Source organism: Cinclus cinclus, chromosome 25, assembly GCF_963662255.1.
Source record: "Cinclus cinclus chromosome 25, bCinCin1.1, whole genome shotgun sequence".
NCBI lineage: Eukaryota > Metazoa > Chordata > Aves > Passeriformes > Cinclidae > Cinclus > Cinclus cinclus.
Genome location: NC_085070.1, coordinates 5,689,051 through 5,713,027, shown reverse-complemented (window position 1 = coordinate 5,713,027; position 23,977 = coordinate 5,689,051). Strand labels below are relative to the sequence as shown.

Here is a 23,977-nt window from a genome sequence, read left to right as displayed (position 1 = left end):
AAATAGATGAATAAATAAATTAAAAATAAATAGATCAAGAGAAATAGATAAAGAAATAAATTAGCAATAAATAGATGAAGAGAAATAGAATAAGGAATAAATTAGAAATAAATAGATGAAGAGAAATTGATAAAGAAATAAATTAGCAATAAATAGATAAAGAGATAGGTTAAAATAAATAGATCAATAGAAATAGATAATTAGATAAATTAAAAATTAATAGATCAGTAGAAATAGATAAATAGATAAATTAAAATTTAATAGATCAATAGAAATAGATAAATAGAAATAAATTAAAAATAAATAGATCAACAGAAATAGATAAAGAGATAAATTAAAAATTAATAGATCAATAGAAATAAAGAGATAAATTAAAAATTAATAGATCAATAGAAATAGATAAATAAAGATAAATTAAAAATAAATAGATCAATAGAAATAGATAAAGAGATAAATTAAAAATTAATAGATCAATAGAAATAGACAGAGATAAATTAAAATTAATAGATCAATATAAATAGGCAAATAGATAAATGAAAAATTAATAGATCAATAGAAATAGATAAATAGATAAATTAAAAATAGATAAATATAAGTAGATAAATAGATAAATAACGAGAAAAGTTAAAAATATAAATGAATAGATCAAATAAAAATAAATAGCAAAAAAGAAATTGATAAAATAAAAAAATAAAGATAAATCGATAAATAATAAATAAATGAATAAATAAATGTAATTTCCAGAATGAGAGAATGAAACCAGAGAAACCAAAAAATGCAGAATAATCCCGGAATAAACCGAACAAGGAGAGCAGAAAATTCCCAACCGGGAATGCCCAGAATTCCACGGATTTTGGGATTTCTGTGGGAATTCTGTGATGGTCCCTGCAGGGAATGCCCAGAATTCCACGGATTTTGGGATTTCTGTGGGAATTCCGTGATGGTCCCTGCAGGGAATGCCCAGAATTTCACGAATTTTGGGATTTCTGTGGGAATTCCGTGCTGGGCCCTGCAGGGAATGTCCAGAATTCCGCGGATTTTGGGATTTCTGTGGGAATTCCGTGCTGGGCCCTGCAGGGAATGCCCAGAATTCCGCGGATTTTGGGATTTCTGTGGGAATTCCGTGCCGGTCCCTGCTGGGAATGCCCAGAATTCCGCGGATTTTGGGATTTCTGTGGGAATTCCGTGCTGGTCCCTGCAGGGAATGCCCAGAATTTCACGAATTTTGGGATTTCTGTGGGAATTCCGTGCTGGGCCCAGCAAGGAATGTCCAGAATTCTGCGGATTTTGGGATTTCTGTGGGAATTCCGTGCTGGTCCCTGCAGGGAATGTCCAGAATTCTGCAGATTTTCGGATTTCTGTGGGAATTCCGTGATGGTCCCTGCAGGGAATGTCCAGAATTCCAGGGATTTTGGGATTTCTGTGGGAATTCCGTGATGGTCCCTGCAGGGAATGTCCAGAATTCCGCGGATTTTGGGATTTCTGTGGGAATTCCGTGATGGTCCCTGCTGAGAATGCCCAGAATTCCACGGATTTTGGGATTTCTGTGGGAATTCTGTGCCGGTCCCTGCTGGGAATGCCCAGAATTCCACGGATTTTGGGATTTCTGTGGGAATTCCGTGCCGGTCCCTGCTGAGAATGCCCAGAATTCCGCGGATTTTGGGATTTCTGTGGGAATTCCGTGATAGTCCCTGCAGGGAATGTCCAGCATTTTCCCCCATTTCCTACTCCCCCCCCCTTTTCTCCCCATTTCCCCTTTTTTCACCCCATTTCCCCCCATTTTCCCCCCATTTCCCCCTTTTTTCCCCCCTTTCCCCCTTTTCCCCCCCATTTCCCCTTTTTTCCCCCATTTCCCCCCATTTCCCCCTTTTTTCACCCATTTCCCCTTTTTCCCCCCATTTCCCCCTTTTTTCACCCATTTCCCCTTTTTTCCCCCATTTCCCCCTTTTTTCCCCCCTTTCCCCCTTTCCCCCCCATTTCCCCCTTTTCCCCCCCATTTCCCCTTTTTTCCCCTTCCCCCTTTTTCCCCCCATTTCCCCTTTTTCCCCCCATTTCCCCCTTTTTTCCCCCATTTCCCCCTTTTTTTCACCCATTTCCCCATTTTCCCCCATTTTCCCCCATTTCCCCCCTTTTTCCCCCCTTTCCCCCTTTTCCCCCCATTTCCCCCTTTTCCCCCCATTTCCCCTTTTTTCCCTTCCCCCTTTTTCCCCTTCCCCCTTTTTCCCCCCATTTCCCCTTTTTCACCCATTTCCCCATTTTCCCCCATTTCCCCCTTTTTTCCCCCCTTTCCCCCTTTTCCCCCATTTCCCCCTTTCCCCCCCATTTTCCGCCCCCATTTCCCTTTTTTTTTCCCCCTTTCCCATTACAACACAAATTCCACCACACCAAACCAATTACCCCAAAACAACCCCCCGAAAACTCAACTCCGACTTCATTCCTATTGACCACCACACCCCCGACACTCGAACAATCTCTAATTAATTATCCCTAATTACCTGCCGGACAAACTTGCACATTCTCTTCTGTTCTTTTGCATTGAATCCCATTTGGATATTTCTCATTTTGAATCTCTTTTTCCCCATCGATACCGAGCAAAATTAGAAAAACGGACAAAAAGAAAATGAAAATATCCATGGATTTATTACCCCGAGCGCCTCGAAAGGCCAAAAATGAGCGGAAAAAAAAACCCCCAAGCAGAGATGTGTGAGGAGAGATTTTTCTTTCCTGCTGAATATTTCATGGCGGAGTTCAAAGCTCGCTGTGAAATATTGATGGGAGTTATTCGAGCCCCGCGGGGCAGAGCTGCTCCCTGTCCATCCCGGGGAATATTCCAGAGGGATGTTCCAAATGGGAAAAGGTCAGGGATGGGCTCCTCTGTGGTTCTGAGATTTTCCTCCTGTGCCAGCTGAAGGTTCAGGGCCCTCACAGCAGCCCTGGGGTTGGAAAATCCAAAAATTCGCATTTATCACGTGGGATCGTCTGTTAATTTAGGGTTGGGATTAGAAATTCCTAAAAATTCTGGGGTTGGAAAATCCAAAAATTCACATTTATCACGTGGGATCGTCTGTTAATTCAGGGTTGGGATTAGAAATTCCTAAAAATTCTGGGGTTGGAAAATCCAAAAATTCGCATTTATCACGTGGGATCGTCTGTTAATTCAGGGTCGGGATTAGAAATTCCTAAAAACCCTTCTATTTATTTTTATTTTTAATTTTTATTTTCATTTTTTAATTTTAATTTTAATTTTAATTTTAATTTTTATTTTTATTTTTATTTTTATTTTTATTTTTATTTTTATTTTTATTTTTATTTTATTTTTTATTTTTTATTTTAAATTTTTTATTTTTATTTTATATATTTATTTTTATTTTTTTAATTTTCCCTTTTATTTTTATTTTTATTTTTTATTTTTATTTTAAATTTTTTATTTTTATTTTTTTAATTTTCCCTTTTATTTTTATTTTTATTTTTATTTTTATTTTTATTTTTATTTTTATTTTTATTTTTATTTTTATTTTTATTTTTATTTTTTTAATTTTCCCTTTCATTTTCATTTTTATTTTATTAGGGCAGAATCTCTTTTTACTTTTCCCCTCTCCACATTCTTTATTTCTATTTTCCCCCGCTGTTCATTACTCTTCTTATTTACCCTTTTTGATCCTAATATTTTTTAGGGAATCAGAAATTTCAGCACTCGGGTTTGGATTTGATTTTTTTTTATTTTTTTTTTGTTAAAAACCCAAAAAAAAATCAACCCTGAAATCCGGTTATTCTGAGCAGCTACTCCAGCAAATCCACCTGAATCCCAATTTCAATTTAACCAGATTCGTTAAATCCCACTGAAAATCGTGGTTTATTCCACTTCACCTTTGGGGCTGGACTTCCACAAGGAGAATATTTAATATCCGGACGAATTAAAATATAAATTAAATATAAATTTATACCCTGATTCTGCTGGAGGAGGCGACAACACAGGGGGGAAAAAAAAAATAAATTCATTTAAACCAACGAAGGAACGCAGAGGAAATTTTGTTGTTTTTTTTTTTTTTTTTAACAGAAGAGCGGGAATAAACAACTAATTAAAAAATAATAATAACAATAATAATAAAATAAAATTAATCTCCTTCCGCAAGTTAAATATCAGGTGGAATTTTCCCAACTCCTCAGCGAATTCGGCTCGAGGAACTTCTGGGTTCTGCGGAATTTTATCAACGTCAAATATCAGGGCGGGGGTTGCCTTTGGTGTGTGAGTAATAATTCCAGGGAAACGGGGGGAAAATAAAAAAAAAAAAAAAAGAAAGAAAAAAGAAAAATGCAAAATTCACCTGGGGAGAGCAACAGCAGCGCGGTCAGCGCGGGGGGTGAAGGGTTAATGAATTAATTGATTAATGGCAGATTTAATTTGGGAGAGTTGGTGTTTAGTAGAGCGCGGGTCGCTGGAGGGTTGTTGGGGTTTTTTTTGGTTTGTTTTGGTTTTTTGGTTTTTTTTTTTGGTGCGGTGCCAAGGATTTCGTGGTAGCGTTGGGAGAGGTGGAAGAAAAAAAAGAAAGGAGAAGGGAAAAAAAAAATAAAGGGGAAGTGAAATGATGAGGAGAGAAAAAAGAAATGAAACGCGCGCACAAAAATGAAATAAAAATAAAATAAAATAAAATAAAATAAAATAAAATAAAATAAAATAAAATAAAATTAAATTAAATTAAATCAAATCAAATCAAAAAAATAAAATAAAATAAAATAAAATAAAATAAAATAAAATAAAATAAAATAAAATAAAACCAGCAATTAAAAAAAATAGATGAATAAAAATTACCAAAAAAAAAAAAATAAAACGCGGAATGAAAAAAATATAGATGTAGATGTAGATACAAATATATATAGAGATATATATAGGAATAAATATAGATATATAAATAGATATAGATATAGATATAGATATAGATATAGATATAGATATAGATATAGATATAGATATATAGATAAATAAAAATATAAATACACATACACATAAATACACTTATAGACATAGATGATGTAGATATAGATACAAATATATATAGAGATATATATAGGAATAAATATAACTATATAGAGAGATATAATAGATATAGATATAGATATAGATATAGATATAGATATAGATATAAATATAGATATAGATATGGATATGGATATATAGGTATAGATATAAATATACATACACATATAGATATAGATGTAGATGTAGATGTAGATATAGATATATAGATAGATATAAATATAAATACACATACATACATTTATAGATATAGATATAGAGATATAGATATATAGGTATAGATATAAACATAAATATAGATATATACGTATAGGTATAAATATAAATATAAATATAAATATAAATATAAATATAAATATAAATATAAATATAAATATAAATATAAATATAAATATATAGACATAGATATATATATAGATATAGATATAGATATAGATATAGATATAGATATAGATATAGACATAGACGTAGATGTAGATGCAGATATAGATGATATAGATGTAGACGATATAGATGTAGATGTAGATATAGATGATATAGATAGATATAGATATAGATATAGATATAGATATAGATATAGATATAGATGTAGATATAGATATAGATATAGATATAGATATAGATATAGATATAGATGTAGATATAGATATAGATATAGATATAGATATAGATATAGATATAGATGTAGATATAGATATAGATATAGATATAGATATAGATATAGATATAGATGTAGATGTAGATATAGATATAGATATAGATATAGATATAGATGTAGATATAGATATAGATATAGATATAGATATAGATATAGATATAGATGTAGATGTAGATATAGATATAGATATAGATATAGATATAGATGTAGATATAGATATAGATATAGATATAGATGTAGATATAGATATAGATATCGATAGATATAGATATAGATATAAATATAGATATAGATATGGATATGGATATATAGGTATAGATATAAATATAAATATACATACACATATAGATATAGATGTAGATGTAGATGTAGATATAGATATATAGATAGATATAAATATAAATACACATACATACATTTATAGATATAGATATAGAGATATAGATATATAGGTATAGATATAAACATAAATATAGATATATACGTATAGGTATAAATATAAATATAAATATAAATATAAATATAAATATAAATATAAATATAAATATAAATATAAATATATAGACATAGATATAGATATAGATATAGATATAGATATAGATATAGATATAGATGATATAGATGTAGATACAGATATAGGTTATATAGATACAGATATAGATATAGATATAGATATAGATATAGATATAGATATAGATATAGATATAGATGTAGATGTAGATGTAGATGTAGATACAGATATAGATATAGATATAGATATAGATATAGATATAGATATAGATATAGATGTAGATGTAGATGTAGATATAGATGATATAGATATAGATATAGATATAGATATAGATATAGATATAGATATAGATGATATAGATGATATAGATGTAGACAATATAGATGTAGATACACACACACGCACACATGCACACGCACACGCACATTTATTTATGCGTACATTTCTATATATACAGAAATATATATTTCTCTATATTTCTATATTTCTATATAAATATCTTTATTCCTGTCTATTCAGTGACATTCCTTCGATGCACTGAAATCTTGCTGCCGGGCCGGGCCGGGCCGTGCAGGGCCGTGCTTTGGGAGGGCGTGGGTTGGCGCGCTCGGGACACGGGCGATGTTCCGTGCCGCAGATGTTGGATCCTGGGCACTGACACCAGCCCTGCCTCCTCTTCCTCTTCCTCTTCCTCTTCCTCTTCCTCTTCCTCTTCCTCTTCCTCTTCCTCTTCCTCTTCCTCTTCCTCTTCCTCTTCCTCTTCCTCTTCCTCTTCCTCTTCCTCTTCCCTCTTTTCTTTTCCCCTTTCCTTTTCCCCTTTCCCATTTTTTGTTTTCTCTTTTCCCTTTTCTTTTCCCCTTTCCTTTTCCGGTTTTGTTCCTTTGCCCCTTTCCCCTTTCCCCTTTCCCCTTTCCCCATTTCCCTTTCCCTTTCCCTTTTCCCTTCCCCTTTCCCCTTTCCCCTTTCCCCTTTTCCCTTTTTCCCTTTTTCCCTTTCCCTTTCCCTTTCCCTTTCCCTTTCCCTTTCCCTTTCCCTTTCCCTTTTTCCCTTTCCCCTTTCCCCTTTTTCCCTTTCCCTTTCCCTTTCCCTTTCCCTTTCCCTTTCCCTTTCCCTTTCCCTTTTCCCTTTCCCTTTCCCCTTTCCTTTTTCCCTTTTTCCCTTTTTCCCTTTCCCTTTCCCTTTCCCTTTCCCTTTCCCTTTTCCCTTCCCCTTTCCCCTTTCCCCTTTTCCCTTTTTCCCTTTTTCCCTTTCCCCTTTCCCCTTTTCCCTTTTTCCCTTTTTCCCTTTCCCTTTCCCTTTCCCTTTCCCTTTCCCTTTCCCTTTTTCCCTTTCCCCTTTCCCCTTTTTTCCTTTTCCTTTCCCCTGCCTCTCCCCGTTGTGCTCCCCCTTGCAAGTCCCTGCCCCATTCATTTTTCAGCTCATGGAACTCCCTCCTCCAAATTTCTTCCAGCCTCTCTCCTCCCCACAGCTGCCGGAACATTCCTGCCTTCCAGCTGGATCCTTCCAACTTCCCCCAGCCACAAAGACAGCAGGAAAATAAAATAAAGAAAAGAAAACTCGATGGGTGAGATTGCTCTGAAAGAACCCAAACCTGCCAGGGGCTCAGCCTCTCCCTCTTCCCTGGCTCAGGAATTTGGCAGCTCCAGCACGTGGGGAGAGAAGAGCAGTGATGGGAAATGAGAGGAAATGTCAATATTCCTTCCCCCGGGGCAGCTGTGCTGCCACTCTCCCAAAATATTCTCCAAATGGATTATTGATAATCTCTAAAGGGATTAATTGTAATCTCCAAATGGATTATTAATATTCTCGAAATGGATCATTAACATTCTCCAAATGGATTATTAATAATCTCTAAATAGATCATTAACATTCTCCAAATGGATTATTAATATTCTCCAAATGGATTAATTATAATCTCTAAATGGATTATTAATATTCTCGAAATGGGTCATTAACATTCTCCAAATGGATTAATTATAATCTCCAAATGGATTAATTATAATCTCCAAATGGATTATTAACAGTCTCCAAATGGATTATTAATATTCTCCAAATGGATTATTAATATTCTGTAAATGGATCATTAACATTCTACAAATGGATTATTAACAATCTCCAAATGGATTATTAATATTCTCTAAATGAATCACTAAAATTCTCCAAATGGATTATTAATATTCTCCAAATGGATTATTAATATTTTCCAAATGGATTATTAAAATTCTCCAAATGGATTATTTTCATCCAGACACGGATTAGTTTCATCCACACACGGATTATTTTTATCCAGACACGGATTATTTTCATCCAGACATGGATTATTTTCATCCACACACGGATTATTTTCATCCAGACATGGATTAGTTTCATCCACACACGGATTATTTTCATCCAGACATGGATTATTTTCATCCACACACGGATTATTTTCATCCAGACATGGATTATTCTCTTCAGTGTCCCCACCCCTCCCACTTCAGGCTCTTGGCTCCACATCTTAAAAGATCGGATTTGTTTTGTTTGCTAGAAGGAATTAGGGTTTTAAAACCCCCATAATTTATTTACTTTTACTTACAGTGGTGGCATTGTTCTCTGACTGCTTTAGGGGGCCGCAGTCCCTGCGCTCCTCGGCTGAGGATTTTTGGGTTCTGGGAGGTGAGAAAATGTTTGGGGGAAAATCCAGCAGCCCTGGGGAAGAGTGTTTGGTGAAAATCGTGAAAATCGGGGTTTCAAGGACACATTTTGGGTTTCTGCTGTGGGAGAGCTGGATCCCTCCAGAACCCCAAGCCCCCCGCCCGGAATTTGGGCTCTGTAATTCCCTTTGGAATTAGTGGTGGGAAAGGGGGGTGCTGGAGGGTTTCTGCCATCTTAAAAACCCAAACAGCAACAAAACCTTCACACAATTCCCAGCTTCTGAACTCCGCTTAATTTGCTTTTCCCATCGGGTCCTTTCTGCTGCGAGCTTAGTAGGGATAGAAAAGTACAGAAAAAAAAAAAAACCAAAAAACTCAAATTACAGCATGAAATAAATGCATTTGCATGGAATAAATGTATTTATTGACAGGAAGGAGCAGCGAGACAACGTAAAGCGACCAACTAACAATGCAGTGAATGGATAAGTGTGGTAAAATACACTGTAGGGGCGAGCTCATCTCTGAGTGCATTGAATAAATGATATTTATATGAACAGTTTACTACTCCTGTCCTGTCACCTGAATGCCTCCCATGACTAAAAGATTAATGCTGTATTATTAAATGAGAGTTTTCTATGCTTTTTAAAGAAATCCCGTGAGAAAATTCAGGTTTGTTTGCTTTTTTTTTTTTTGGTTGTTTTTTTTTTTGTTTTGTTTTGTTTTGTTTTGTTTTGTTTTTTCCCTCCCTGCTTATGGATGCTCTTCTCTTTGTTCAGCACTGCTTCGTCCTCGTGGTTTGGAACTTCTTGGTGGGTTCATAATGAGGATAAAGAGCTGGATCTGACCCTTCAATCCCACAAATGGAAGCTGAGCTAACCCAGAAGTTGTTCCTTAATTGTCTCCAAATGAATACAGAGCTCAGCGAGAACAGATGTGAGTTAAAATGCAAAAAAAAAAAAAAAAAAAAGAAAAAAAAAAGAATGAAGGGTGAGCAGTGATGGGGGAGGGACAGAGAGAAATAACCAGGGAGGAAAAATATCCATAAAACCCGTGACAAAAAGGGAAAAAAAGGAAATATTTCAGATTATTAAAACATGAAGGAAAGCTTGGGGTGGAGGTGGATGAGTTCTGCCACTCATCATGAGAATAACATAATATATATATATTTATATAATTTTTTAAATGAAACACTGAAAGATCATGAATTCTGATGTCTCAGACTAGAGAAAACACAAAAGAGAATTCTTCAGCTGTTCGGGCTGGCAGAGTCACGGGCTGTGCCCCAAATCCCGTTGGAATTCACTTCCACAATTCCACTTCTCCAAGTTAATCATTGTGCAACGTAGCTCTCGGAGCTTAACACTTCAGGAAACCCCAGAACACAGAAATAATTCTTATTATTTTTTTAACAAAAAAGCAAATGCAAAGGGTTCATTAAAAACATTCCCCAAAAAATGCTGAGTACTCATCACTGCATCCTGCAGTAGTTTCAGTGGGAAATCTCCCATTTTTCCCAACAGGAGACACGTCAGGAGTTGCTGGATCAGGTTTTTTGGGGTTTTTTTTGTTTGTTTGTTTGTTTTTTTTTCTTTTTTTTGGGTTTAGGTTCTGTAAAAGTAGAATTGCTCCCTATGTAGCAAACAGGGAAGTTTCATAGAAACCAGCGAACTCGCAACCAGAAGTTAAAATTAAAGGAGAGTAAGTCTGGGAAGAAAGAATTAAAAATAAAAATAATTTAGTTTGTACTGATTCTACTGAATATTTTTTTTTTTTTTTTGGCAGTACAGGATGGTTTCAGCTCCTTGTTTTACACAAATCCGTGTAAAAAACGCTCCTTCCAAAGCTGTTATGTATTTGAATTTTACAAAGGTAAAATCCTCTGTTAGATCTGTTAGGAAGGAGATGATCCAGAAAACTCTGTCCCAGACTTCACCTAAAACCCACCATCGGTGCAAAATTCTGATTGCACGAATAAAAAGCTTGATTTTTGTTGAGAAAACATGCTCAGCACGATGCTTTATTTCGGAAGGACTTCACTGTGAGACTTCCTTAAAGTGTGACCGCTGCAGCCTTGGCCAAATTCAGAGCCAGACTGCAGAAAATATTAAATATAACTCATCAGGCTCTGAATTCCCAGAGCTTGTGTTTAAAATTTTCAGTCTACCTGAAGGCTGAATTTGGAACGTAGGGAATATTTTTAGAGCGAAACTCTCAAGACTAAGCCCTGGATGGTTAAAATCCTTTTCTTGGGCTAAGCACCTGCATGAAAAAAATCATCAGAGCTTCAGACTGCAGGGCAGCTACACCTCAGACCTGAGCAGAGAAGGGGAAATTCGTGAGAAAATGAAGATCTAATTCATCCTGGAGCACCTGAATTCCTGCGGAAACCTGCACTGAGAATTTCCCTCGTTTATCAGTTTGCTCTTTCATTCTGGGTCCAGGTGAGATCTTCCCAGCAGTCAGTTCAAGATATCTATCATATCATATATCATATATCATATATCATATATCATATATCATATATCATATCATATCATATCATATATCATATATCATATATCATATATCATATATCATATCATATCATATCATATCATATCATATCACATGTCATATATCATATAATATAATATCGTATCATATATCATATCATATCATAGCACATATCATATATAATATAATATAATATAATATAATATAATATAATATATCACATATATATTATATCATATGATATATCATACATAATATCATATGTAAAATCTTATCATAGCATATTATATCATATTATATTATATCATATATCATATCATATCATCTCATATATAATATTATATCATATCATGTCATATATCATATACCATATATCATATCATGTCATATCATATCTTATCATATCATATCATATCATATCATATATCTTATCTTATCATATCTCATATCTCATATCTCATATCTCCTATATCATATATAATATCTCATATCTCATATCTCATATCTCATATATCATATCTCATATATCATATATCCTATCCTATCCTATCTTCTGTATTTTACTGTCTGTTCTCTGGTTATTCTCCTGCAGCTGGTGATGAGAATTCTCAGCATTTCCCTGCAAGGAAACAAAGCAGCAAATGTCAGCTCCATCCCCAGGCCAGGTTATTTATCCCCCCATTTTCTGGCTGCCTTTGGGTGAGCAGCGAGGCTTATGAGAAAAAAAAAAAAAAAAAAAAAAAGAATTCTGGAGCCAACCCAGAGGTTGGGATGAGGTGCTGAGCATCTTCTCCATCAGCTCCAGGCTGTGGAAGTTGGAGCTCAGAGATTTTGGGTTTCTCTTCTACCCCAAGCGATTCTGTGGGGCGGCAGAGCAGGGACTGGACTGAGCCACCCCCGGGTCACAAAAAACCCCCAAAAATCCTGAGCCGCGCTTGTAGCACAAAATACCTTTGAGAAGGACATGGAGGAGCTCCGAGGATGGCAAGGAGCAAAGCTCAGGTAAATGTTCTGCTGCCGGGGGAGCGGGGATTGCTCTGGGAGCATCCGGCAGGCTCTGTGCAGGTGAAGAGAGCAGAAAACTCATTTTGCAGCTGAACTGCACTGAAATGAGGGGCTTTGTTTATTTTCCCCCTGCTTTGCTGTGTCTCATGTCGGGAGAACCTCAGTGACTTGAAACGGGCACCCTTAAATCTGCAATTCTGACAGAAGCTTTGGTACATTATTACATTTATTCCACGTACTCTGGTGGGGAGCTCTTACCTGACAGAGGCAAAAAAAAAAAACAAAAAAAAAAACAACAACAAAAAAACCTTGGAAATGACAAAAGAACTGCAAGTTTTTCTGTGGTTTTTGTTGGTTTTTTGCTTTGTTTTCTTTTTTGTGGTGTTTTTGTTTTTCTGTTTGTTTTTGGTCTTTTTTGTTTTGTTTTGGGGGGATTTTTTTGTCTTTTTTTCGTCTGTTTGTTTTTTGTTTGTTTTGTTGTTGTTGTTTTGTTTTGGGGGATTTTTTTTTAGTTTGGGGATTTTTTTTATTTTTGTTTGTTTGTTTTTTGGTTTTGTTTGTTTGTTTGGGGTTTTTTGTTTTTTTTGTTTGTTTGTTTGTTGTTTTTTTGTTTTTTTTTGTTTTTTGTTTTGTTTTTGTTTTTTTGTTTGTTTTTTGGTGTGTGTTTTTTTTGTTTTTTGTTTTGCTTTTGTTTTTTTTGTTTGTTTGTTTGTTTGGTGTTTTTTTGTTTGCTTTGTGTTTTTTGTTTGTTTGTTTTTTTTTGTTTTTTGGGTTTTTTGTTTCTTTTTTTTTTTTAGCACTGAATATTTGCTTAATCCCGGAATTAGAGAGATCACCTATGTAAAACAACCACACTTACCTCCTGCAGAACATCCTGGCGTTTATGAGTCTGGAGCAAACCCACGAGCTCTGCTCTCTCCCGCAGTCCGGGGCAGGCAGGGGAGGTCGGACACGAATTCAGAACCTGCAGGTGACATCAAATCCTGCTCTCGCACAAAGGACGCCAGCGCTGAAGGCAGGGCGGAGACCCCTCCGGGACCCTCACCTGCAGCCGGGGCTCCGCTCCCATCTGCAGCAGGCAGAGAATTCCCTCCCGGATTTGCTCTTCCCGCAGCCGGAGGAGCCTCCCCGCGCTGCTGTCCCCGGCTGCGCTCCGGGATTCTGTCCCCAGCACCGCGTGGGCAAGAGCAGCGCGCTGCAGGGCAGTGAAACCTGCGTGGGAAACCCGCGGCAAAGTCAAACGCGGCACCTGAGCCCTGCCCGGGGTCCAGGTGCGTTTCTGCGTTTGCCATGGAAGCCAAGCTCTCTCTCTCTCTCTCTCTCTCTCTCTCACCGCTGCGGTCAGGCAGATCCACGTCCACGCGCACCCCGCCGTCCTTGCAGCTTTTCAGGACCTGAAATGAAGAATATCCGTCCGGGTGATTCCTGAGCTTTCAGGCAGTGCCAAAATGTCCTTTCCTGCCCCAGATCTCTGTGACCGCAGCAGAGCCGCGTTATTTTAAACATCAGAACGTGCATTATTTGCTCTTGCTCTACTCCTGCCCCACACAAGCACCCGGTTTACCTGCAGGACCCTCAGGTATCCATTCTCCGCACACAGGTGGAGGGGAGTTTTCCCAGATCTATCCTGCTCGTTGACATTGGCTCCCAGGGAGATCAGGTCACTCACCATCAGGTGCTGGTTCTTTTCTGCAGCAAGATGTAAAGCAGTCTGAGAAGGGAAGAAGGGCAGAAAGTTGCAGTGAAAGGCAAAAATAGTGTAAAAACAACAACATCTTTTAGACAATGAAGCGGGGAGTTGGAATTTTGGGGCTCTGTTCCCACTCGTGCTCCATCATTCCCTCCCCATTCCCATTTTCCCTTCTTTCCCAGGACAGCAGAAGGATTTTTGATGCCAGGCTGGTGTTTGGAAGACGCTTGAATGTGATTAAAAAATCCCCTTGGCAAATCGTCCTCCTACCCTTTCCTCTGCATCCTTCTCATCGATCTTGTTGAGGGATGCAAATCTCTGGGCCAGGGCAAAAGTCAGAGCCCTCCTTCCCTGGGCAACAGCTTTGTGCAGCAGCCTGGAAGAGAACTCGGTTGGAAACGATCCCAAGAGAAAGGAGTGGTTCAAACCCCTCCCCGAGTAACAGAAAAAGTGTATTTTAAATATTAATGCTGGAAAACACTGAAACCTTGGGATGTTTCTCAAAATAAACCCAAGGGTTTATTTCTCCCTGCAGTAACAATGCAGTTGTTGGTTTTGTCTGCCAGGATTTCTTGCTCCTCCCTTTTTTTTTTTTTTTTTTCCTGTCATCCCGTTCCTCTCCAGGAGTTAATCCACGATTGCCTAAAATCCCTGTTTGTGCAGGGAAAAGGGTGTGAGATCCCTAAAAGCTGAAAGGTGGGAAAGGCTCCCTCTTAAAAGAAAAAAAATTCCAAACTGGAATTGAGTCCTGTGCAGGAGGAGAGCTCGATTTCCTCTGTGCTCAGCCTCACTCAACTGCTGAAAACAGCAAATTTTCAAAAATGCAGCACCAGTCACAAAATTCAGTTTCTACTGAATTTCATCCCAAAAAGACTCCTTTTTTTTTTTTTTCTCTCCTTAAAAATTTCAGCACGTCTTCATTTCCTCAAGGAGGAAAAAATTAATGCAGGGATTGATTGTACTTATTTATGTTCTTCCCTTACCTTGCAACAAAATATCCTTAAATATATCTGAACAGCTCTGGCACTTCTTGCTGCGTTTGGGGTTTTTTGGGGTGGTTTTTGGTTGGTTGGTTTAGTCTGGTTTGGGGATTTATTTTTTTTTAAATGGATTTTTGTTCACCGTTGAGTAGAACTCAGACTGATCTTATATACCTTCATAAATCTTTATAAAAGTGAGTTTTGGAACTTTTTGCTTGTGAAATGTACCTTAACATGGGAGCAGAAACCTCTTAATTTCCTAACTGTGATCAATCACGCCTGAGAAATTTTTGTGTATAATTTTAAAAATCGCAGGAAATGTGCAAATAGGTTTCTTATTTGTCGTTCGCCGAGTTACACAATTGCTGAAAAGTGAAGTTGGATTTTATTATTGCACCGGAAATCATTATTCTGAATGGAACGTGGCACTTTAGGGAAGCGCTGTGCTTGGTTTTCCCTCCGTGGGGTTATCAATATTTTAAATTCGGGACAGGAATTCCTCTCGTTCTCCCCAAGACTCAGATAATTCATAAATTATGCCGTGCTTTCTGTCAGTCTGATTTGATACCAGCTATTCCAATCCACCTGAACTGCATGGAACCTTATTAAATATTTTCATTTTTTTTCTTATAAATAGCAACTTTCTCCACAAGCACCCAGTTCCTGGGCAATGCTGGGTTTTACTGGGATCAGGAAAAAAAGTTTTGTTTTCCTTTCATTTCCAGCACAAGAGCCACTCCCAGTTCTTTGGGAATCTGTGCTACAATTTGTGTTTTTGGGTAATCCTCCCATCCATTTTTATTAGCACTTTATAATACAAATAATTACCCTGAGAGTGTCTGCAGCATCTAAAAGATTTTCTCTATTTTTGCATATTTTTTTCCCCCCAGTACTTATTTTGCTTGATTTTAATTTTCTTATGAATCCCTAAGCGTACCTCTCACCCTTAAACATTTTAACGCCCCGAGTTTACCCTGACATCAGCTGTAGCTCAGGAACAATACTTCAAATGTGGAGCATTTCTGTTTTTAATATCTGCCTAAAATTCTGTGCATTGGTTCAAGTTCGAGTTTCCCTCGAGCAGAGAAGCTTTTGATAGAGGTCAGAGCAAAGTGACGCCCCCAGGGGACAAAAATCGATGTATTCGGACAGAAAAAAATCGAGGACCTGTTGCCATTTTCATCAGGAGCCAGCAATTTCTCCTCCGGGATGTTCCTCAGCAAATTCTCCTCCCTGTGCAGCTGGAACTGGAAGAAGGAGAGGGCAGAGAGGTCCTGCTGGGTGAAGGAATTTGGGGGCAGCCTCAAATGTCCCTCCACATCTGGAGAGCCCCTGCGAGCTTCCGGCAGCAGCTCTGCAGGGCTGGGGAGTGCAGGAGTGTCCTGGGCTGGAGAATTCCATGGGAAACCTTCCCGGGATGGAGAATTCCTCGGAAAACCTTCCCGGGATGGAGAATTCCATGGGAAACCTTCCCAGGATGGAGAATTCCTCGGTAAACCTTCCCGGGATGGAGAATTCCATGGGAAACCTTCCCGGGATGGAGAATTCCATGGGAAACCTTCCTGAGCTGGAGAATTCCTCGGAAAACCTTCCCGGGCTGGAGAATTCCTCGGAAAACCTTCCCGGGATGGAGAATTCCATGGGAAACCTTCCTGGGCTGGAGAATTCCTCGGAAAACCTTCCTGGGAGCTCAGGAGAGCATCCTGCCTCCCCCAGCCGCTCCCTTTGTCGCCCGTCCCGGAGAACATTCCGGACCTCGGGATGCTTTCGCGCTCTCCGTGGAAGGAAGGCTGTGCCTGTGCCCGCAGGAGGGGCTGGAATTCTTTCCAGCAGGACTCGGGGTGAAGCTCTGCCGGGCTGTGCTCCTTTCCCTGCAGGCCCCCAGCCGCCTCCTGGCTCCCCGCGCTTTCCCACCGGCGGCTCCGCAGATCCGTGGAGAATCCCTGCCAGAACCCGCCTGGCACGGGATGCTGAGGCTCCTCCCTGAGCTGGCTCTTGTTCAGATCCTCCTGCAGCACCTCCACCAGGATGTCGAGGTCCTCCAAGCCTTTGGGGGTTTGCCCGGTGCCCTGCTTGCCCTGAAACAGCAACAGAAGCCGGGCAGGGTGGAAGAAAGGGGAGGGAAGCAGACATGAAGTGTCCTGTTCTCCCTGGGTGATAGAACAGGAATTCTGCCCCGGGAGCCTGGCACAGCGGGGTTCAGGGTGTTCTGCATACCTGTCTAAGCTGTTTCTCTGTATAAGGGTGAGTTCTCCTCTTCTCTGCTGGAAAGGAAAAAAAAAAAAAAAAAAACAGGGGGGGAAGAAAACGTTCAGAGCTGAGAGAAGCACAGACAGAGCAGAGATTCCCATCAGTCCTGCCCCAGAGAAGAGCTAGGTGAGGCAGGCAGGGTCAGGGCGGTGATGCACTGCTGGGCGGCCTCCAGGAACGCAAGGGAGCCAGCAGGGATCACTGACCGTGGGACAGGAGGGCTCTGGCTCCTTGGGTACCTCACAGTGACGATGCTACTAGAAAGGGAGGCTCTGCTACCAACCGAGGCGTTTCCAAACCTGTTTTTCCTGAGGATCCTTTGGTTGCCATCTTCACTGATGAGGCTTCCTGAGGAGACAAAACCACCCAGCTTCAGTGTGAGATGCTCACACGGAGGAGAAGATGAAGCAGGGGCAAATATGGTAACGTGAACAGAGTGAAATTGTCTCCTGTGCTATGGGTTTTGCTCAGCAGGGGCTGCAGGCGCAGGGATTTCCATGAGTGGGAAATTCATGGCAGATTTACAAAGATCTTTGCAGCAGCCTGGGAGTTCATCAGCTCCTTGGGCTGTTTTTGCAGGCTCTGGAGCAGTATTTTTACTGTTTATTGGGCCATCTTTAGCTTGATTGAATGATGTACAGCATGCATGGGTTCCTGCAGCCCCAGAACTGCTCCTAGCCCAGCCAAACTCAGTTTGAAATTTGGTTTATTCTCCGCCTTCACCAAAAGCATTGATTTGGTGACTGGAAGAGGCAGGTGTGCCCCCTCCAGAGCACTCTGTGGGCTGTGGCTGTGTGCACCAGGATGCCGCAGCCCTGGCAGGAACCTTCCCGACCTCAGGGATTTCTCACCTTGCCGGGAGCTGGGTCCAAGCCTTTGGAAAGTCGGATTTTCCTCAGCAATTCCCGCACGGGCATCTTCACTCTCACACCCATGTAGCGCTTCTGAGGGGGATCAGAGCTAAGTTCAGAGTCTGGAAAAGTCACAACATGATGCTGAAAGTAACACAGTTGTCTGAGCTGTTGGGGAAGGGTGGGAGGATGAGGTCAGCTTGGGGAGCGAGCTCCGATTCCCGCGTTCATCGTCAGTTCTGGGAAATTTCCACATCCCCCTGCATGTTCCTTGGCTCTACCCAATGATTTTCCTTTAATGAATTCCTCCTCAGTTTCCCTGCGTGCCACAGAGCACGGATTTGCTTTTGGGGAATGTGTCAGCAGTGTTTAGGTCTCTGCCCCTCTTAGCATTCTGATTTTCCTGTGTTGTGGTAAATCTGCCTCTGCAGTTTCCCGTCCTGTGGTTTGTTAAATCGTTATCAGTGCAACAACAAGGAGCAGAATTTGTTCAAAATTAAGACAGGGATGCTCTGTCCAGTGGCTTTCCCCCACGGCTCTCAGTGTGTTTGGAAGTTTTTGTGTGATTCAGAGTGAAACAATGATTTTTCTGTGCTGAAGTGGAATAGTTATTTGAGAATACACCTCGTTGTCCAAACAGGCTCTCTCTTTGTCAAAACAAGCTGCTCTGGTGTTGTTTGTGTTAGGTCTCCTTGCATCTGGTGCCTGCATCCCCAAACTTGAAAGACTTGCCCAGATTAGGAGCTTAAATCCATTGGCTTTTGAAATACCTTTTATGTAACACTGGCATTCCTGTCCTTGCCTTGTGTGTCCCCCTGCTTGGAAAAACTTTCTATAAAATGCATTCAGTGGCAGATAACACCATTAAAAAATTACAGATTCAGTGCATTAGCTCAGGGTTTTCCCAGTAAAATGCACCATGGAGAAAGGCAGAGCTCCCAGGAAAGCCCAAGCTTTGGGAAGCAGAGTGTGGGATCCTGAGAGCTTTTTGTTCCCACCGCAGCTCGTGGAATAAAAGAGGAATAAAAACAGCTCTTGTGATCAAACACAATTCAGGATTAAACAACACAACAGCTTGGGCTGGAAAAGGTGCTTTGGACCAGCAGCTCCTGGTGCTGTTTAATAAAACACGGGGTGCCTGAACCAATATTCTGAGCAAAATCCGTGCGTGCTCTGCTGGATTCTGGCTGGGCCCTGCGAGGGGAAGCAGGGGAGCTGAGCGGCTGGGAACGGTGCAGCTCCTGGGATGTGTGAGAGGAGGCAATCCTGGCAGGGGAACCAGCCCCACCAGATGTGGTTTCTTGTTGCGTGATTTCGTTTCCCTTCCCTGCTGCAGGCAGTGAGAGCTGACGCCCCTCCAGCAGCAGGGAGGCGAGTCCCGAGCAGCAAATGGTGCCTTTGGAATGGAGATGGGGTGGTTGTTTGGTGTTGAGATTTCTGGCACTTCTCAGTGTTTAACCTATCGCTGAATAATCAAAACACCGAGACCTCCAAAAGCAGACTTTGTTTCTCAGACTGTTCTAGAAATGATTCCCTTTTTCACAGATGGGTGTTTTGGACAATGAATTGTTTACGGTTTGTAGAGTCTTTTAAAGGTTTCTTTGAAAAGCTTTATAACAAGGCAGTAAGATTGCTGATATGTTATCTGGGAAGAGCTTTCCCAGTGCTGGAGCAGGTATGCCCGAGAAACTGAAGGACTCTGCAGAGGCAGTGATTCACCAAACACACTTTCCTGTGACTTTGAAATGTTAATAACTCAGGTCACATCTATCACCTTGCTGTTAGCTCCGAACCAAACTTGCGATTCAGAATGCAAATGAGCAGCAAAACGCTGGAGAGGGACAGAAATGATGGAATATCGGGAATATTGGGCATCCTTTTGGAAACCAGAGCAGTTTCTGAGCTCAGCAGCAGAACACAACAAAATCCAGCCAAGCCTGGGAAGGGGAACGTGCTGAACATCTCTGACATTGTCGAGTTTGGTTTGTGCTGCTCAGAGCCCTGGGTCACATCAGCTGCTGCAAGGAGCACAGAATAGGAAACGGGAATAAAGAATTTTTTTTATTATTATTTTTTTTTTCTCTTACCAGCAGGAGCAGGCATCCCTGGAGGTTTGCATGGAGGAGGAGGAGGGTGGTAGATCTTGGGACTCGCAACGTTGAGCTCGGTTAATCCAGAATCTGGCAGAGATGGGCTCTGCTGGAAGCAGCTCTTGGGACTGGCAGTTTCTCCAGGCAGTGGAGATCCCTGGCCTGGGCTGTAGCCACAGATTTCACTTTCACTCATGGTTTGGTTCACAAGGAGCTCAGGACTCACGCAGACTGTTTGCAACATCTCCGCTGTGTGGGGCGCAGAAAAAAAAAAAAAAAAAAAAAAAAAAGATGAAAGAGAAGAGTGGAGGGTGAAAAAAACCCCAGCTCAATCGTGCTCAAAAAAAAAAAAAAAAAAAAAAAAAATTAAAAAAATCAATCCAGTATCACATGGAAACCGTGGCAATGTAATTAATCCTCCAGTGTAGTTAGCTGAGTCCAGCTCCCCTCTTGTCTTTGGAGCAGCAAGTTCCAGCAGGGGAAGAATAAAACCAGCCTTGGAATCCCAGCAGGCACTGGAAGCAGCTTTTGAGAGTTTCTTGGCTGCAGTTCTGCTTTGCTCTTTATACTCAAGCACGGTTTGGAGGACGGCAGCCTGGGAAGGCTCCACCCTCTTTCCTGACAATCCTGAGCAGCTGATGAAGAAATGAGTTTTCTCAAGAAAAAGCTTAACAGCAAGTTAAAAAAAAAAAAAAAAGATTTCTTTTTTTTTCCCCTGCTGCGCGAAACAGAAAAAATTAAATTCTGATTTACTGTGAAGGGAAACTCTAACATAGGGTTGTGCAAGTGAGTAAAGTAGTAGGAGATCCTTAATTAAATGTTTTTGGGAATGCTCAAAAGTGGCTTTCAGCTGGGATAGGGTGAGTTTTGTTGTCAGTAGCTGGTGCAGTGCTGGGTTTTGGATTAGTAGGAGAATACTTTTGATACCAAACTGATGCTGCAGCGCTTGCTCAGTGGTGCTTCCCCCAAATCTGGGAATTTTCCCAGGCAGGAGGTGCAGAAGAAAAAGTGAGGGAGCACGGCCAGGACAGCTGAGCATGGCTAAAGGGACTTCCCATACTGGAGAAAGTCATGCCCAGGATTTCAACTGGGGGATTGAGGCACCAAATTGAGGGCAGCAGCTGGTAGGAGACCACCTTGTGATTATTGTTTTAATTGGGATTTATTTAACTCTTTCTCTCCCTCCTCTTATTTCATTCCATTATTTCATTTATTAAACTGTTCTTATCACAACCATAATTTTTTTTTTTTTTTTTTTGCCTTCTCACAGTTGTCTCCCCATCCTACCAGGTAGAGGGGCTGAGCTGGTGGCTGTGGGGTATTTGGTACCACAGGGGTTAAACCATGTCCAAAGGGGACACTTCTGTAGGAAATCTATTCCCACTTCTGTAGGAAATCTATTCCCACTTCTCATAGGAAATCTATTTCCTTGTCACCAGATCTCAGCCTCAGATCTAAACTCCATTCCCATGTCCCTGGGAAATGTATTTCACCTTGTGGGCTGTGTCATTTCAATGGAACAAGCAGATATTTCTCTTAAGCACCTAGATTGAAAAAAAGGATTACGATGTTATCAGCTGCATCTTCTTCCCTGGCTGTGTCCTGGAAAGCATTCCAGATTTAATCCCAAGCAAGATCATCTTTGACATCAGCCTGGGCACAGAGCAGCCAGACTCTCTGGGGCAGAATTAAAAGAACAGCAACACATTTAGAATTGAAGAGTGGGCAGCGACTCCTGTCCCTGACCTGAGCAATCCCACCTCCTGCTCTCCGTGCACTGGGAGCAGCAGCTGCAGGCTCAGGGATGTTGAAAGGATTATTCAGGTATTGATCAAAGCAGATTGGATGCTTGTAGAACAAGCAGGGAATCAGGAGCTGATCTGCATTGCAGCGGCTCTTCCCTGGCTCCCTGCCCCGCAGATTATCGCTGCCAATTAATGGAGCTGGGAACGCCAATGGATAAGGGAGAGGCAGGGCTGGAGCCAGGGCTCACCTTCCAAGGGCAGCCCTCTCCTGTCCCTGTGACATCGCAGGGCTCTGCAGGTCGGTGGTTAAAGCGAGCCAACGTCCCGGTTTGTTCCTCAGTTTGCTCAAGGGGAAGGGATTTGTTGGATAACCTTTCCACTTTTGAACTTTGCTTTCCTGCCTGCCACAGGCACGGCCACCAAGGGTGTCTGCTTCCTCTAAGGACACCTTCTGCTCCGCGTGGGTGAATATTTCCTTGCCATTTCACCTGATGGATCGCACGGGTCCAGGACCAGGCGGAGCCAGGATCCAGCCCCTCCGTGCCATGGAACGCTGTGTTCTCGTGCAAATATCCTGTGCAAATCTCTAGGACGAGGCAGCAGTTCAGGAACTCCTCCACTCTCGCAGAGGTGGGAGAATTTGGCCTCCTGCAAACAGGAAATTACTGCAGTGACTCACTGCGTTTATTGGGCAGTAAATCACATCAGGGATCGCTCCTCTTTCTCTTCTCCTCCGTACTCCAGCCCTTGTGCTGGGCAGTTCTCTCTTCTTGTTCGTAACCTGTGATTGCATCCACGGTACAGCAGCAACTGGCCTGGGTTTGCTGCAGGTCTTGACCTATACTGGGAGGGAATTGACTTTTCCTTGGCACAGAAAGGACCAAAGTGCAACCTTCAGCCACAAGAAAAGAAGTGGATTTTCAAATCTAGCAACAAAACCCCTTGGAATGTGGACGCTGCCAGGCGTCCAAGGCTTTGTGTTTGTTTAACTGGGAATTTTGTGGTTCTGCTTCCAACCTCAACAGGTACCTGCCATTTGGAAAGAACCCTTTGTTGCTCTAATTTCAAACAGCTCTCATGAGTCTTGTTCTGTAAACAGGCACTGCTGGCTATGAGCTGTCCACCTCCAGCTCCATCCCTGCCTGTTCAATAGCAATTTTCAATTTGGACCCTCTAATAACGCTGCATTGAGTCCTCTTTTATCCAGGCAGGCTCCAGCTTGCACGGCAAGCAGAGGGAGATCCCAAAAATTACTTTCTAGGATTTGTAGATGCTGCTTCAGTCGTGCCTCCTGATTCCCCCAGGAAGTTTCCTATGGACAGAACTATTTAATTTATTACCCGGTGAAACCTGGGCAGGGGAAACTGTTTGTTTGTTTTTGTTTGTTTTTTTTTTTTACCCGAGAGTGTGGAATATTTTCATTATCTTCCACAGCTTTAGTGATTTCCGCATTTTTTAACACACTCAGTGTTTCTATTCTAAGAAAGGGAGAAAATTTCAAGTGTTGAAAGTGTAAGAACAGAGGATATATTTGGGTGAGGGTCTTCAGTGGCAATCATCTGGAGCAGGGGTGAGGGTTAAGCCAGGTTTGGGCAGAGCTGAGCTTTTAGGAAAGACAGGTTTGCACTGTAGGAAAAATCACATGCCGGATTTTTTTTTGTGCTGGGGCGTTTATTTATTTTTTTTTTCTCTTGTTCATTCCTGATATCCTGATGAATTCCTGATATCCCGACGTAGGAATTCTCATTCCTGCTGTCATATTTTCAGCAGAAATAACCACCACCCTCTGAAGTTCTTAGTGAAAAAAAAAAAAAAATCCTGTAATTAACTGATTTGTGACGGGCAGCTCTGCAAAACCTCTCTCCATGTGAAGCTTCAGGTTGTGCTGCTCCTTTTCTGCCTGTGGATGGAGGGTGAATCCTCTCTCTCTTCCTTCCTCCCTTGTTCCTACATGTTCCCGTGCACACACCCACTTTAACAGCGTGCGCTGGGGTAGGTGTTTGTCTGTCTCTCCCTTTTGGATGCCAGCTCTGAAC

The 23,977-nt window shown here is 40.8% G+C and overlaps 1 protein-coding gene across 1 annotated transcript; it reads right to left on the bottom strand.

The window, feature by feature from the left end:
- Positions 1 to 11,908: 11,908 nt before the first annotated feature.
- Positions 11,909 to 20,795, bottom strand: LOC134053637 (NF-kappa-B inhibitor zeta-like). Its single transcript, XM_062508747.1, has 12 exons — positions 20,194 to 20,795; positions 18,107 to 18,228; positions 17,555 to 17,603; positions 17,223 to 17,269; positions 16,534 to 17,083; positions 16,173 to 16,473; positions 14,296 to 14,401; positions 13,900 to 14,046; positions 13,669 to 13,729; positions 13,381 to 13,547; positions 13,189 to 13,299; positions 11,909 to 12,387 (listed from the first exon to the last, which is right to left on the bottom strand). The coding sequence occupies exons 1-12, from the start codon at positions 20,438 to 20,440 to the stop codon at positions 12,175 to 12,177; spliced, it is 2,121 nt and encodes a 706-aa protein (XP_062364731.1). The 5' UTR covers positions 20,441 to 20,795; the 3' UTR covers positions 11,909 to 12,174.
- Between the last annotated feature and the right edge of the window lie 3,182 nt (positions 20,796 to 23,977).

Bases quoted from the DNA above. Each gene is read 5' to 3' on its own strand.
- LOC134053637 (XM_062508747.1), bottom strand. From the start codon at position 20,440: ATGTTGCAAACAGTCTGCGTGAGTCCTGAGCTCCTTGTGAACCAAACC. The intron at 18,229-20,193 runs GTAAGAGAAAAA...TGACTTTTCCAG, and splicing joins AGGGATGCCTGCTCCTGCTG to ACTCTGAACTTAGCTCTGAT. The intron at 13,300-13,380 runs GTGAGGGTCCCG...TGTCACCTGCAG, and splicing joins GAGCGGAGCCCCGGCTGCAG to GTTCTGAATTCGTGTCCGAC.